This window comes from Dipodomys spectabilis, unplaced genomic scaffold, assembly GCF_019054845.1.
Source record: "Dipodomys spectabilis isolate Male_0828 unplaced genomic scaffold, ASM1905484v1 ptg000455l, whole genome shotgun sequence".
NCBI classification, from domain to species: Eukaryota; Metazoa; Chordata; class Mammalia; order Rodentia; family Heteromyidae; genus Dipodomys; species Dipodomys spectabilis.
Genome location: NW_024871132.1, coordinates 392,171 through 409,022, shown reverse-complemented (window position 1 = coordinate 409,022; position 16,852 = coordinate 392,171). Strand labels below are relative to the sequence as shown.

The 16,852-nt window shown below is 36.9% G+C and overlaps 1 protein-coding gene across 4 annotated transcripts in view; it reads left to right on the top strand.

Annotated features, from left to right (window-relative positions):
- Window positions 1–16,374, top strand: part of Relch (RAB11 binding and LisH domain, coiled-coil and HEAT repeat containing) — an 88,255-nt gene extending 71,881 nt beyond the window's left edge. For 3 of the 4 annotated variants that reach the window (XM_042668535.1, XM_042668536.1, XM_042668534.1), the window contains exons 25-29: window positions 446–584; window positions 1,864–1,980; window positions 6,526–6,614; window positions 8,765–8,835; window positions 14,670–16,374. In XM_042668535.1, coding sequence (XP_042524469.1) covers window positions 446–584; window positions 1,864–1,980; window positions 6,526–6,614; window positions 8,765–8,835; window positions 14,670–14,790 — 537 coding nt within the window. In that variant the 3' untranslated portion in view covers window positions 14,791–16,374. Of the gene's footprint in view, window positions 1–445; window positions 585–1,863; window positions 1,981–6,525; window positions 6,615–8,764; window positions 8,836–14,669 lie in introns of those variants that run through there. The other variant, XM_042668537.1, reaches the window with a different exon arrangement.
- Window positions 16,375–16,852: the final 478 nt, after the last annotated feature.

Genomic DNA, 16,852 nt, shown 5'->3' with positions numbered 1-16,852 from the left:
ATTTCACTAGTAAAGCAACCAAAAAAAAAAAAGGCAATATACTATTTTGCAGTGTTTGCAGTCTTGACAGAATTTCAACATGTTCTTAAATCCTAAAATAAAAATGTCTGTTAGGGAAATATGAGTAAGCTATAAGTCATTAGTGACTCATTGCTTTCAGAAGCAGAGTAATTGAGTAATAGGTGCTGTGATTTGTTTTATGAATTATAACTTACACGTAAAATCTACATAAGCTTGCCAACTTAAATATTATGGAGGCGATAATTTGTCAGGGAATATTTACATTTGAAAAAAAATGAAAAATTAACAAGCATAAGCAAAAATGAGTAATCTTTTCTGAGTTAAAAGGCTACATCATTACTTGATTATCCCCAAATTTCTATTATGAGATTTTGAACCTACTTTCATATTCCATAAAAATGACAGTTCAATATCCAATTTTCAGTTGCTGGAAAGAGTAAAAATGCAGCTGGCTTCTTTCCTGGAAGATCCTCAGTATCAAGATCAGCACTCTCTGCACACGGAGATCATAAAAACATTTGGTAGAGTTGGGCCTAATGCAGAACCCAGGTTCCGAGATGAGTGTAAGTTCCCTGTTTCTACCTTTTTTCCTAAATTGTGCTGTCAAAGCCGGAAGCTTTTCAGAATTTGTCATGTCCTTTCTGTCCTTTTATCTTTCATGTAAAAAAAACTGAGTTGAAGTTATTCTTTGTGAGGTGATCAGTATTGGTTTAAGTTTCTTATATAGCTACCGGTTGCTGTAAATCATATAAAAGTAAATCTAGACTTAAAATTATTTTAGAAGCATTTCTTCAATAACTATTCATTGCAGAATACCCTGCATCTAGAAATTTTTGCATGTTTCTAGACATTCTTATGGAAAATACTCATTTTTCCCACTAAGCATGTCATTCGTCTCATTCATATACTACTTTGTTGTCATTGTCAGCTTGTCAAGCTAAAGGACCTTCATGATTATCTGCAAAAGCATTACTTTTATATAAGCTTCAACCTTATGACAACTAGTTCTTAGGGTATCGTCAGAATATCCAGAATTGTTACTTAACAAAGCATATTCATAAACCAGGTTCCAGTTGCTCACACCTGTATCCTAGCTGTCCAGCAGGCTGAGATCTGACAATCGTGGTTCAAAGCCAGCCAGGGCAGAAAAGTCCTGAGACTCTTAACTCCAGTTAACCACCAGAAAACCAGAAATGGTGCTGTGACTCAAAGTGGTAAAGCTCTAGCCTTGAGCGAAAAAGCTCAGAAACAGCATCCAGCCCTTGAGTTCCAGCCCCACGACCAACAGAAAAAAAATTTTTTAAAGCATCTTTGTTGTCACTGTTATACTTCAACACGTTTACTTTCTGCAATTTCACATGTTGTAGAGAAGGCTGTAGGTTTAACCTGTGAACTCAGTTTGGTTTCTAGTAAAAAATTTTATTCTCCAGTAGTCCTAATTATTACAGCTTTTAGAGGCAATTACATTTTTATAAAGAAATTTACATGTAAGAACTATAACACAAGATAAAGATTGTTTATATTTGTTCATTTGTTTTTGACTTTTAAAATTGGGAAATTGGATTACATAAAGTGACATCAGATGTTTTCCAAACTAGATTTAGTTTTATTATTCATTGCAATGTGACTGTTTTTCCCAAATCCTAAATCACTTTTTATTTTGTTATACTTCCTTTCCTAGTGAGAAGATACAAGCCTAGGATGGGAATAATCTTTTGAAAGCATCCAGGCTCAAAAGGAAATTTTACTAATTAACATGGCAAATCGTTTTTGGTAAAATAAGTGAGTTTTGAGTTGCATGTTTGAGATAAAATGTAACAATTTCTTTTTTTTTGTTTTCAGTTGTTATACCACATTTGCATAAGTTAGCCTTAGTGAACAACTTACAAATTGTGGATTCTAAAAGACTGGATATTGCTACCCATCTATTTGAAGCCTACAGTGCACTTTCCTGTTGTTGTATCCTTGCTTTGTTACAGTGTGTCTGCCTTTACAATGAACTTACACTTGTGAAAGTTTGAAAAATAGAACCAACATAGTATTGTAGAAATTTGATTTGACTTGCCCCATTCCTGTGCTCACTGTCTCATAATTTTAAAAGATAACTTTAAGTCCTCTGTGTTCTACAGCTTTTAAAGCATAGATGAGTTTCTTAACCTGATTTTATTTATATTAGTCAGGTAAAACTGAATGAGGAATGAAGGGCAGAATAAATTATAGCTGAGACTTCTGTTAATCAAATTCTAAAGCCGTGTATATATCCTGGCATTGGGTTTTTGATGATTGTGTAATTCAGTATCAGTTGGGATACTGAGAATTTCTCTTTAAGAATTACAACTCAATAGAAAAGTACTGAGCCAATATGGCTAATCATCTACAGGGATTATTGTATAGGTAGAAAACTTAAAGATCATCTAGGCTCTTATCAGCCTCTATATTGTAAATGATTAATCTAAGTCTTGAAGGCATTAGTGATGATTTCTGTTTTTAAAAAGTTAAAAATTGACTGGAGCAAAGAAACAAGTTATCCTGTGCATAGTAAAAAAAAAAAAAAAAAAAGAAGAAGGAAGTAGGATGGACAAAGTGAAACTCCAATTTGTGCTTCTTATTAAAAGGCCAAAGAGCTCAAGGAAAAGGAAAGAAAAGGTTGAAAAAAGAATGGAGTGCCAACAAATACTCAAAACGAACTACTAAAGTCCATACTAGACAGCATCATGGGAGAATTATGACAGAAAAGATAATAGAGGTTCTCAGTAAAAAAAAAAATAAAAAGTAGAGAGAAAAGGCATTTTCAAGAATAATATTGGGGATTGTACCAGCTTTTACTCATAAGCAAGTGAACAAAGAATTTTAAATGAGATTAGTAAATGCGAAATACACTGACATTTGTTGCCACTTATTTTTTTTCCCTATGAAATGTACCAATGGAAAGATTTTTTTTGTTCAGGAAAAATTAAATGTCTGTTAGGGAGCAGTTTGTCATTTTGGAATTAAGCAGTCAGAAAATAAGGTGCATTTTTGAATGCACTTTATCTTTGGAGTCTACTACAAATGATCTACTCATGTTGCTGATAGAAGGTACTTTTTTTTTATAAAGTGGGCAGATACTATATTCTAATGATTTTATAATGCCATTCTCCGTGTCCTGCATAAGTTTAACTCCACTAAAAGCAGAAGTTACTATCATTCCTGATTTATCTTGTTGGCTTTTTCAACTCAGAGAAATTAAGAGGAAGCAGAAAGAGGAACTGATATTCTGAATTGGCAAGGAAGAATTCTTCAATGGAGAAGTGACAAGAAAGTAGTAAAGTGCACGAAAGTAGTAAAGGCATGTCAGGGTTTATAAGTGTTTTTATTAGATCCTGCAAACTTTTGTGTTTAAGACTTAAGCAAGAACTCACATATAACCTATTTTGCATCTTAGAAAGTTTCTGAAGGATTATACCTCAAGGAAAAATAGGAAAGTCAAAACAGTCTATAAAACTAAATTTTCTAATGAGAAAGACAAGTGGTTCCTGAAGAACATAGAAGAACTATATATAGAAGATATCAGATTTTGATATGCACAGGCTCTTACTGAAATTAAATATATAATATATATATATATATGTATGTATATATAATAAAAGGTCATCAGTAGGACAAAAGGGAAGGCCTCCTTAACTGTAGTCTTTGTTCAGACACCACATTTCTTAGTTTCACATGGGCAGACCTTGTACTAGAGTCAGGAGTATCATATATAGTCATTAATAAAACAGCATTACCCAAGTTTGTTGCTATGTCCCGTTTCAGTCTGAGCAGCCAGAACATGAGCTCCTTTCAGCACTGACATCATATTTTAATAGTGACAGAAGTTTAAATGTATAACATTTGACATTATAGTAATTCAAGAAGTCATGCTGAAAACAAATTTAAAGAACTTAGAGATGTTTCATTTGGAGAAGAAGTTGGACAAGTAACTGAAAGGCAGTTATGTAGAAGTTAGAAGTAAGGTTACACACTGGCTATGATAAAGAGCAAATACAAGCAGAGGATGGGGCTAGCTTACTAAAAACAAACAAACAACTCTCCTTGTTAACAGTTAAAGGTCTTCTGACCATCCCGCCCTGATCAGAATATTAGAAACATTCTCCAGTATCAAGTAAGACTAAATGATTTCATGGGGCAACGACCCCAGCTGTGAATAGAAAGAGTAAATTCTCTCTCTTGTACATGCCCATGTTTCATTAGATCAGATTCTTTGCTGATCCAAAGGTCACTCACAATTATATGTTGGTGGTACTTTCCCCATATCTAAAAACAAACTGTATCATAGGTAGTAGCCCTGTATATTGTATGTATAAAGTGAATTTATAAGTTACTCATTATAGGAGCTTTGTGAGCAATTTTTATATCTGTATTTTCAAGGCAGTAGTTATGTATAACCCAGCTGTTTTTCTTAATGAAATTCCTTATGAAATTCCTTATGAAATTTTTAAGGGCTAACTAAACCAGTTTTATGAGGAAACTCATTAACTGGCATATTTCAGTTTAATATGATATGATTTTAAATGACTATATATTTAACTGAGTAACAACTAGAACAAGGGGAGTATGGTGCCAGAATGGATGTGACTGAGGGAATTTTTTTTTTCTTTTTTGGGGGAGTCTGGTTGTGAGGCCTGAACTCTGGGCTTGGGCGCTGTCCCTCAGCTCTTCAGTTCAAGGCTAGTGCTCTACCACTTGAGCCACAGCGCCACTTCCGGCTTTTTGCTTTTTGCTTATGTGGTGCTGAGGAATCAAAGCCAGGGCCTCAGGCATGCAAGGCAAGCACTCTACCACTGAGCCACCTTCCCAGCCCTGGAATTATTTTCTTGAGAAATGTGTGTTTAGCCAGACACCAGTGTGGCTCACACCTGTAATCCTAGCAGCACAGAAGGCTGAGATCTGAGGATCACAGTTCAAAGCCAGTCAGGGCAGGAAAGTCCATGAGACTCTTATTTCCAGTTAGCTATCAGAAAACCCAGAAGTGGTGCTATGACTCAAAAGTGGTTGAGCACCAGGAACAGCACATGGACACCCATGACCGACCAAAAGAACAGAAATATGTATGTTTTCCTGACTGCATAATCAAGCCCAAAGATGACCAGGAGCTATAAATAATAGTAAACTTACAGTAGAAGCTCTGCTACTTAATTAATAGAAACTTACGGTAGCTAAAACAAGAAACCTAGAAAATGCTGTATATCTTAGATGACTTGTTTTAACTTTAACTGTTTTATAATCAGTGTTCAGCTATAGAGTATCTTTTCTGTGAATCAGCAGGTTCTAGATAAAGAACTCTTATATAAACCATAGTGAAAGGTAGCTATCACAGAAAAAGAATTCAGAACATTTCTGATGCAGGGTATATAATATCTCTACATTTTAATATTTTCCCAATCTTTTATTTTTCCAGTCCTGGGGCTTGAACTCAGGGCCTGGGCACTGTCCCTGAGCTTCTTTTCCTCAAGGCTAGCACTCTACCACTTGAGCCACAGCACCACTTCCAGCTTTTTCTGTGTATGTGGTACTGAGGAATTGAACCCAGAGCCTCATGCATGCTAGGCAAGCGTTCCACCACTAAGCCACCTTCTCAGCCCTTTTCCCAATCTTGTACATATGTATTAATTAAATAGCAGTGTGTTAGGTAATTTGTCTTTATCAGTTTTTTTCATTACTTAAAAGTCATGGAAACATTTTATTATCTTTCATAAATATGTGACAATGATTTGATTTTCATGTTCATGGTCTAGTAGAATGGCTCATTCACTTAACCCCAGATATAATCTAGGCAGAAATCAGGAGAGGATCACAATTCAAGGTTAGCCTAAGCAAAACCCTATCTCAACAACTTAAGTTGAGCATAGTCATTCCTATCTGTAATCCCAACTATGTGGAAAGCCAGGGGTTAAAAGAGCACAGGTACAAAGCACAAGACCCCATCTGAAAGTAACGAAAGCACAAAAGGTTGAAGATGTGACTCAAGTGGTAGACTGCTTGGGAGGCCCTGGATTCAGCCCCGGGGCCACTCATATATACACATTTGTATCATATAATTATGAAATACTGGGCTGGGAAGGTGGCTCAGTGGTACAGCACTTGCCTTGCATGCATGAGGCCCTGGGTCCGATTCCTAAGCACCACATAAGCAAAACGAAAAAAGCCGGAAGTGGCACTGTGGCTCAAGTGGTAGAGCGCTAGCCTTGAGCTGAAGAGCTGAGGGACAGCTCCCAGGCCCAGAGTTCAGGCCCCATGAGCAGACTTCCCCCTCAAAAAAAATATTATGAAATACTATCTACAACACGAACAGATCTGTGAGAAGTAACATGGTTTACTCTTGAGAAGGCCTACATAAAGGCAACATTTACTCTGAGTAATGAGCATGCCATAGTATCGTTGAGAGGATTCTGCTTTACATTTTGTTTCCTTTCCATTGCACTCCACTCTGCATTGTTTTATATTTCCTTAACAACCTGTCTCAAGTCATTTCAGAAGATTTAATGGTAAATCACTTTTTACCAGGCCTCAGGTGTTTACGGACTGACATGGAACAGCTCTCTCCAGAGCATGAGGTGAGTTACTGAGATTATTAGCACCTGTGTGTGTGTGTGTGTGTGTGTGTGTGTGTGTGTGTGTGTGTGTGTGTGTGTGTGTGTGTGTGTGTGTGTGTGTGTGTGGTGAGTTACTGGGATTATCAGCACCGTGTGTGTGTGTGTGTGTGTGTGTGTGTGTGTGTGTGTGTGTGCATGTGCATATGTCCCATACACTCATCTGTTCTTCCTGTGAAGCTTATGATGTACGAGGCTTAATGTTTATAATGATCAAGTTCAATTTCCTCTGTCAATGTATTTACTAGTAGTAATATTCTGAGTGACTTTTGACATTTTTGAGTCAGTTTAATTCTCTATGGTAACACATTCCTTCACTGTATATAATCAGAACTTAGTAAGATAATTATCTCTGACAACGTTTATGGGTTTAGTTTCTATTTTTCATCTTTCCTCACAACTAATTTCATTCATTCGCCTCCTACTTTTATATTTAATTAGCATATTTATTAATATAGTTTTATATTTAATCTTTGGATTTTCAACAAATTTACCTCCTCTGCCTTAGTCCCATTCCTCCCTCCCCACTCTCTTTATTTCTTGTTCTTTATCTTTAAGCTATTTTTCTACCAGCTTTCCTATTATGGTGTTTGACTTCTCTCTTAAATAAAACAAACCTCTTCATCCCAACACATAGCACATCACCCCTTGCCAGCGTTTCCACTACTGGCACCACAGCTTGCTCACATGTCTGAAACACTCCATCATCCTCTTTCACTTTTTGCCTACTAGGAACAGCTCTGTGTAAATCACGTCTCCACCATAGCCTTCTGCAACTCTGTTTAGTATTTTATCCAAAGTCCTTATCCCCTTCTAGTATATGTTACCTATTTCATGTGTTTATTTTATACTTCCATTATTAAAACAGAAGCTCTACAAAGAAGGGATATTGTTTGTGTTATTTTCCCTATCCTTAGTGTCTAAAAACATTCCTGGCACATAGTAGAAAGATAATAAACATTTCTTCAATGACTTCTACGTCCAAAATATGGACGAAGGATATTCAAGAAGGCCATTCACTTTGGGTGTGGCTGCTAGCAATGAGTACTCACTTCAGCCAGGCTCTAGTGGCTCACACCCGTAATCCTAGCTACGCAGGAGGCTGAGATCTAAGGATCATGAAAGCCAGCCTTAGCTGGAAAGTCTGTGAGACTCTTATCTCCAACTAACCACCAGAACCAGAAGTGGTGTGGCTCAAGTGGTAGAGCACTAGCCTTGAGCTGAATAGCTCAGGGACAGCACTCAGGCCCTGAGTGCTCACCCAGTCTCACTCCAAGAATGTCTTAAATGTCTATACTATCCCTGATTACAATTTAGTAGGCACAGAGCTGTACTTAGTCTCTGGGCATTAAAATAGAGTAATTTGCTTTTTGCAAGTCAAAGGAACATGAACTAGCTCAGTTCTGACTAGGAAAGTATGTGTGTGTGTGTGTGTGTGTGTGTGTGTGTCCACGAAGTGTGACAATACTGTATCTATATGTTGAATATTAGATCTATAAGATCTATATATCTAAGATCTATAGATCTGTAAGTATTGTTTTAATGTACAGATTAAGAACAGTCTTGCAGGGCTTGGAAGGTGGCTCAGTGGTAGAATGCTTGCCTTGCATGCACAAGGCCCTGGGTTTGATTCCTCAGCACCACATAAGCAGAAAAAGCCTGAAGTGGTGCTATGGCTCAAGTGGTAGAGCACTAGCTAGCCTTGTGCTGAAGAGCTCAGGCCCCACCACCTACAAAAAAAAAGTCTTGTTTTTAACATTAGATGGTAAAGAAAACTAAGGGAGAATGGGAATCGGGTTTAGAAAAAAAGGCCAGTGAAAGATCAAAATAAATTAAAAATTACATAATTGAGGTTTGGCAGGGAAGTACTAGAGATGAAACCCAGCTTCTCAGGATGCTAAGCACACACTACCACAGAGCCACACCTGCAGCCCGTGGGTTGAGACAGTGGAAGCTACTTATATACCTGCTCTAACATCAGTATGTAGGACTCTTTTCACAAAGCAACCAGCAAAACATTGAATTCATGATTAAAAAATTGGTTTGGGAATATATTAAAAATTATCTCAAAATGTGTAAAAATATCAAAGATTTCACTATCATTTTTTCATCAGGTTATTTTAAGTTCCATGATAAAAGAATGTGAACAGAAAGTAGAAAACAAGACTGTCCAAGAGCCTCAAGGGTAAGACATTTTATTCTTCTTTAAGGCTTCATATGAACCTTAATTTCTTTGAGTTTGGTGTCTCTGGTATAATGTTTCATTGCGTTACTTTACATTGATGTATTATCTGGAAGACATAATTATTTAAGTTAGCTTTTCTCAAATGCTGATCTCCAAAGCATTTCACTAGAAGTATCTTGGGAATTTAAAATGTTCCAGGTCTTTACCTCATGCTTACCTTCCTTTCAACATTCTGACTCAGCCTAAGGATGATTATGTTCACACACACACACACACACACACACACAGCTGAAGCCGGGCACCAATGGCTCATTGGCCTGTAATCCTAGCTACTCAGGAGGCTGAGATCTGAGGATCACAATTCGAAGGCAACCTGGGCAGAAAAGTGACCATGAGAGTCTTATCTCCAATAAACTACTCAAAAAAGTCAGCCGTGATACTGTGGCTCAAGTGGTAGAGTACTAGCCTTGAGTACAAAGAGGCTTAGGGACAGCACCCAGGTTCTGAGTTCCTGATAGATTCTTTTCAAGTTCTATGTTAATAAAAGTTGTATATATACCCATTTAAAAAGGTGAAAAACTTCTAAAAAGATTCGGACACAGAAATGGATTAAGGACTCACTAGTCAAAACAGTATCAGGCTGGGAAGATGGCTCAGTGGTAGAGCGCTTGCCTTGCATGCATGAGGCTCTGGGTTCAATTCCTTAGCACCACATAAGCAGAAAAAGAAGAAAGACAGAAGTGGCTCTGTGGCTCAAGTGGTAGAGCACTAGCCTTGAACTGAAGAGCTGAGGGACAGCACCCAGACCCAGAGTTCAGGCCTCACAACCAGACCCAAAAAAAAAAAAAAAAACCAGTATCTAGAAATTTATGACAGGTTTTAAAATAAAGATTTATTCTATAAAGGATTGTAAATTTAGTGGTATTCTGGCCACACTAATTAGAATTCAGACATTCAATGAATTGTGAATTTAGTTCAAATTAAATGTGAATTACAGCTGTAGAAGAAGAATGTTATTAATAAGGGAGTAATTTCTGAGTGAACTATGTGTGCCCTAATTCTTAATTGCTTAACCTAGAGCAATTAATTATAAATTGACTCAGATATTAAAAACTCAGAAGTGTTTTCTTTACTGCTGATTACCAGGAATAAATGTTTCATTCTATCCATTTACACATACATACATTTTGTGCCTCTCTGAAATATGAGAACCCTTACTTTAGCATTTCTGATGACAATTCCATGTATACCCACCATTTTAGCCATAGTTGGTTAACACAACAGAAGCACAGTGAAGAAATAAAAGGCTTCCTACCTAAACACAAAAATCCCTAAAACCAAAAAGTTCTTTTCATTTGCCATACATTAAATTTGAATATTAACTGTTTCTCTCAGTTAACTAGTTATGCTGTAGTTTGACCTGCCTCTTGCTCTTGCTAAACAAGCACTCTACCATTGAGCCTGCTTCTAGCCATCAGAATATTATTTGAAAATGTATGAAATTTTAGAGAAAAAGAGACAATTTATATAGGGAAGTACATATTACATGAAATTTTGTGAATTTACACATAGGAATTTAAAATAGCATCTTTTGTCATAATATATTAATAGTATAAGGAGTTTCATTATGATAATTCCATAATCCCCCTATTTCCTACTCCCTTAATCCCTCCCCTACACCTCGCCTTTTCAAGCAGTATTTGCTGGGTTGTTGCAACTTTCTAAGATTTCTTGTTATATATAGACCTTTTTAAAATGCAAAAGAAAATCACTTTATATGTATAATCATGTTTTTCCATGTTACCAAATCTTCAGTTTTATTACTGATTTTAAAATCTCAAATGAATTCCCTTGTTTTTATCACTGAGCATGAACTTTACTCAACTCACTCAGTTTAATTCCATTTTAAATTGTATCTTGTCCTTCCTATATGCTATATATAGTTATTTCTAAAAACTAACTACTTTTGAAAACATAAATAATTCCCTAATATCAGCTCTTCGTGTTAAAGTAAAATGTCTTTTAGTGGGGCTGGGAATGTGGCTAGCATGCATGAAGCCCTGGGTTCAATTCCTTAGTGCTATAAACAAAAAAAAATTTTTTTTAAATGTCTCTTTCCAGGGCTTTTTGTTGGAGAAGTTTTGATTAAAGTATTGATCTGCAGGCAGAAAATATGTGCTTAAATGTTTTGATATCCTATAGTCATTTAGAGTAAAATTCACTGAGCAGTTATCAAGGGCTATCCCTCTCTTCCTAGATGAGCTTGAGCCTAGAATAGAGCCTTTTCTTAAGATCTTCACAGCTGACAGGGGAATGGGAGGTGTTTAAAAGTATAATTAAACAAAAAGACACTAGTCAATGCTTGTAACTTTCCAAGGGAGAAATGTTCAAGGAAGACAGAGAATTGCAATGCAAAAGACTCAGCACTGTGCACAATGAAACATATACAGAGGAGTATTTGGAGCTCTTAGTACAGCTAGAGCAGCCTGAGAGAATAGCAGCAGTAGTTGTGTGAAGATGGGCAGGCGCAGAAGTTTGAATGCCACACTGGTTCAGCCTCTTAACTGATGGAGTTGGCAGACATCAGTAGACATTACATACTATCTTAAACTTTGTGGCCCCGACAGTGTCTGCCCTAAATACTCAACTGAACTTTGCTATGTGATAAGAAAGCACATTGACAGTGAATCCACGTGGCTGTGTTCCACAGCTTGTTGGACTTGGCCTGTCCCCTGGAGTTTCCTAGCTCTTAGAAACTTTGGTTCTTCAGTTTTAGGGTCCATCAGACTCACCTGGAAACTTCCAGAGACTGAAATTGAGATTTATCAGATGTAGGTTGGGGTCTAAACAGTTGCATTGAGAAGTTGCCAAGGAACGCAGATGTTCCCGGTGTAGGGAGCACTGGTTGACGAGCACTGCTTTTTAAAAGCAGGTGGAGCATGTTGGAAAGTTTTTTGAGGTGTGCATGATAAAATAAATACCCTTGTGAGCCTTTTTTTAGGCCTTGTTTCTAATTGGCTTAATCCCAATACATTGTAAATATATTAGCTATTCCTGCTTTCATTTTACAGCTGACACGGAGGTGGGTAAACTTGCTCAAAGATCACAAGGCTACAAAGGAGGAGCTACAATTCAAATCTAAGCATTGTGGTTTTAAGACTGAGATCTTAACTGTATCATAATGCCTATAAATAGCAGTGGCTATGAGAAGTTAATGGATTAGAACTATTTCAGATAGGACCTCATCTTGGCAACAGATTAGCAGTGAAGGACAGTAGAATCTTAGGATCCTAGATCTCTACTTTGAAAAATGTAAGTGCATGGTAGCTCAATACAGCAAAACAGAACTATCAGAACAACTGTTATGAAAAGGAGCATTTAAAATATGACTTAGGTAGTGGTACTGTGGCTCAAGTGGTAGAGTGCTCACCTTGAGCTAAAGAGCTCAGTACAGCACCCAGGCCGAAAGTTCAAGCTCCAGGACCGACAAAAAAAATAAACACATAAATAAATAATAAATATACTATGACTGAGGTTTAAAGACATTAGGATGTGATTAGTAATGAGAATAGTTAGCATGAAGGAAGTGGTAGACATCACTTGGATAAGGGATTCTCATGCATCACATAAATCTCTTCAAGCCGTTCTCACTTCAATTTTACTATTCATGCTTCCAGATGTTTCCTTTGTTGTCACCACCCTCCCAGAATATTATTAAAATTTGATCATACATCTCAGATGTGGTCAGACCCATACATCCTCTTTTCCTACATATAAATGAATGTAAATGAATGTCATTTATATCTTTTTCATTGAGTTTTGTACAAAAGGACAATTGTGCTGTAAACCTCAGATATCAAGGAAAAATACTTGGTCTTGAATAGAAGTTTAACAATGGGTAAGTGAAGAGCTGAGGGACAGTGCCCAGGCTCAGAGTTCAGGCCCCACGAATGACCAAAAAAAAAAAAGGTTAGCCAGACCCATTTCAACAAAGAATTGGGATACAGTATTGCACACCTATAATCCCAGTTTACATGGTAGGCATGGATAGGAGGATCTCAGCCTGAGTCTAGCCCTAGCAAAATGCAAAACTGTCTTACAAATAAAGGGGTTGGAGGTATGGCTCACATGGTAGAATGTGTGCCTAACCATGTTCAAGGCTCTGAGTTCCGCCTCCAACTTCACAGACACACAAAAGTGACTATTTCAGACACTAATCAGACAATGCAAGGAAGCCAGATGCAAAACTATTGGAGGATCTCAGTTTTAAAGTATCCATGATGGAAACAAAAAAAGAACAGCAGAAGGGATGTTTTCATAGAATAAGGTCACAGAACTTGATGACTGGTTTGAAGTAGATGAGGAACTATTATATTACTGTTAGGAAGAGAGGAAATGGCATTTCTAAAGTTGGATATTTAAAAGAAAAAAAAAAAAAAGCCTGAGCTCTTGGCTTTCTTCAGCAACAGTAGTGATATGGGACTTGCCCCCAGGAAAAGAGGCCTGCTTCAGTACTTATTTTAGTGTTGTCAAAATTCAAAAGTTCAAAAGTTAGTTTTGTAATTGGAGAATCAAAAGCCAAACATTATGGAGAGTTTACTTCATGGATAGAGAGACAGCTCCTATTTTGTAGTACCAGAGTCATCTAAGACATGAAGAGAAATGACTAGAAGAGATTTCCATGTTGGGAGTTGTGGTTGTGTGGTGCGCACCTTGAAAGAATCCCACCTAGATTCCCTCGGTGGGGCGTTCACTGCAAGCTGTGGTTGGAGCTTGTGCACCAGCAGCTTGCCAGACATCACCCCTAGTCTGTTCAGACACATCTAATTGATCCTCGGGCTACTCTCCAGTGGAGAGTGCAAGCTTGCTCACAGGCTAGCATACTGAACCAGAAGCATACTGAGATCAGAAGCATCTTGACCAAAACCACAAAGGCAGTAAACTGGGTTTCCTGAGTCTATTGTAGGACAGTTGTGAGACCACTAAGAAATCGTGCTTGATCAGTATTCTCTTTTCTGTTCAGTAGTGTATAAAATTTGCATGTTTAGTGTCCTTTGGCTCTGTTTATTTCATGTACACCAGGTTGGTAAAACCCAGGAAATTTGAAAATTATTGATTAAAATGAATAGAACTGGTCATTGAGGACATGTTCACTTCACAAAAGGATAAGATTCGGGCTAGGAATGTGGCTTAGTGGTAGAGTGCTTGCCTAGCATGCATGAAGCCCTCAGTTCAATTCCTCAGTACCACATAAACAGAAAAAAATGGAAGTGGCACTGTGGCTCAAGTGGTAGAGTCCTAGCCTTGAGCAAAAGAAACTCAGGGACAGTGCTCAGGCCCTGAATTCAAGCTTTAGGAGTAGTGAGAAAAGAAAAAAAAAAAATGAGATTCCTGTCAGCACTGTCCAAACCTGGGTGGTTTAGTATGCTCATAATGTAGAAACAGATTGACTGTGGGAGCTAAATGAAGTGCTGCCATTAAAAGATCACACACTAAAACTAGCAGCCTACTCTAATGTGTGTTGCACTGTGCTAAGCACTTTCCACTTGTGTAGTCCTGCCAGCTCTATAAGGAAGGGCTCCAGGCCACACAGCTAGTAAACAAAGCCAAGAGCCTGTCCTATCACAGACTAGGTCTTAACCACTCTTGTGTCCTTCAGATTAATACAATACATATGAAAGTATATGGCCTCATAGGGTCTGTGAAAACTCCCCTGGTAAATACTAGTTTCCCTTTTGTGATGCTCATTGAGAATATTAATGATGTATTGCTAGAGAAATGAAAAAATGGTTTTGGCTTTTGGTTGCTTTTCATGACTTATATTTCTTTCCCAGCTCGATGTCGATTGCTGCCAGCTTAGTAAGCGAAGACACGAAGACCAAATTTTTGAACAAAATGGGCCAGTTGACAACATCAGGTGCCATGTTGGCCAACGTGTTTCAGAGAAAGAAGTAGAAGAAGAAAAGAAGCCCCTGATAAACACTAAGATGGACCTCGAGCAGACCAGTTCCTTGTACTTGAAGTACTTGCCTTTTTTATTTCTCAGTTTTATGTTACTGCATTATAATTTTATCCTAACCTCCAAAGATATTTGCACTGCTTTTGATTATTGCTGTATTATCTGTTGATATGGGGATTACAACTATGGTATTAGAAGATTGATTTGATGGTCTGTACCAAGTCCCTCTTCTATGTTCTTATATTTGAAAATTGTTTTATGTATATATATGTATATGTACATATATATACATAGTAGAGGGTTTTTGTTTTTGTTTTTTGTCTTTATTTTTGGATGGGATATTAGCAAATATCTATTATACTCTAAGCTGTTACAATGGTACTTAAAATAATGTAAATTGAAGTCATTGTTATAAAGTAATAAAAGTGGAGATTACGTAAGTATTTAAATTATGGAAGAATAATGTCGACTTTTTATTGTTTCTTAACTGACTAGAAAGAGCCACCAGCATTACTCTGTGCCTTTTGGACTTGAGCGTGTGAGTTCTGTAGGGATTGCGTGCATTCCATTCACACAGTATTTCCTTAGGCTGCTGTGATGAACTTGAATTCCAAATCCTACAGTAATTAGATAATGAAACGTCCAACATTTCCAAGCTCTCATGAATATTCTTTAAGTGCTATTTAAACCTCCCCAACACTTACATGCGTATAATGGACTTAGCTGAAGAAAGACTGCACGGAAGCACCGGGGAGTAGTTATCCAAGGTGAATTCTAGTAGATTCAGTTGCTCAAAAATAAATGTAACTAGGAAGAGCTAATAATTGTGTTTTCCCCCAAAATTGAAATGCAGAAGAAAATGTGGTTTAAATCTAAAATTTAACACTTATGCAAAACATTTTACTTAAGAGGTTTTCTGGTGATTTTAATTTTACTTTTCCATCCTGTGTGTTACAGAGAAGTACTGCGAAGTTAAGGACATTTTGGGGCTGCTTTTTTCCCTCTGAACTGAAAGTGACATTAACTAAATTATTATTGGTTAGTTGCTACCTTATCCCTTAAAGTCAGTGACTATTCTTGTGTTTGGTATATTTCCGTAGCCAAAAGTTAATGTACAGTTCCACTGGGATTTGATGGCTTTCATACAGTAATACAACTTAAAGTAGAAAGGAGTGCTGGACATTGGGGTGCTTGGTTTGAGGGATTAATGTGAGGCCTTTTTGAAAAATGAATATTTTGATAAAGAGAATTCTCATTTGAGCACAGTTGATACACACAGGGATTCTCCTATTTGTTGTATAAACCGGTTTAGTACACTTGGAATATAGTTGGATTACATTCACTTCCTGGGAAAGCTAGGTTTACCACACATTCAAGCTTAGAAAATGATTTGCCATAGGCAAAGCCGTTTTAAAAGTTTATTCTGAAACTTATTTCTTTTACCTACCGTGAAATGATTGTTGACTAACTGGTCTTTCTGAAACCTGTTGGATTCTAGGCATTCCTGAGAAGTTGAAAGTGGCTACCTTTCATGTCAAAAATGTTGATCTATTATAAATAAAATGTTTTTGCATACTTGTTTTGTTTGTGTCATGTGTTTTGGTTTGAAACACAATCAAAAGAAACAAAACATATATTCATGAAGATATACTAATATTTTAGAAATACAATCCAAATAAATCGCTTACTTTGACATAATCATTATGGTTTAACATGATTTTTTAGTAAAATGTGAACAATCATTTTTTCCAAGTACATTCTTCTGAAACAGCATAAAACTCCCATGGTCATTCCTTTTAATTGAGTGTAATTTACAAGTTTTCAACCTAATGAAAAGCTAATTTGAAATTATATCTGTATTTTCAAAGCAATTAATTTTTCAGAATTCCAGTGGTGCTTTAATTATCAATTTAGCTGAATTCCCTCAAGTTTAATGCTTGAGTAGAAGCAACTCTACCTCTCTTACATAGGTTTCTGACCTTTATCCTTCACCCCTTTTCAAAAATAAGGTTTGTTTCTTTTGTTTTTAGCTAAATAGTAAATTAGCATTCAGCCTGA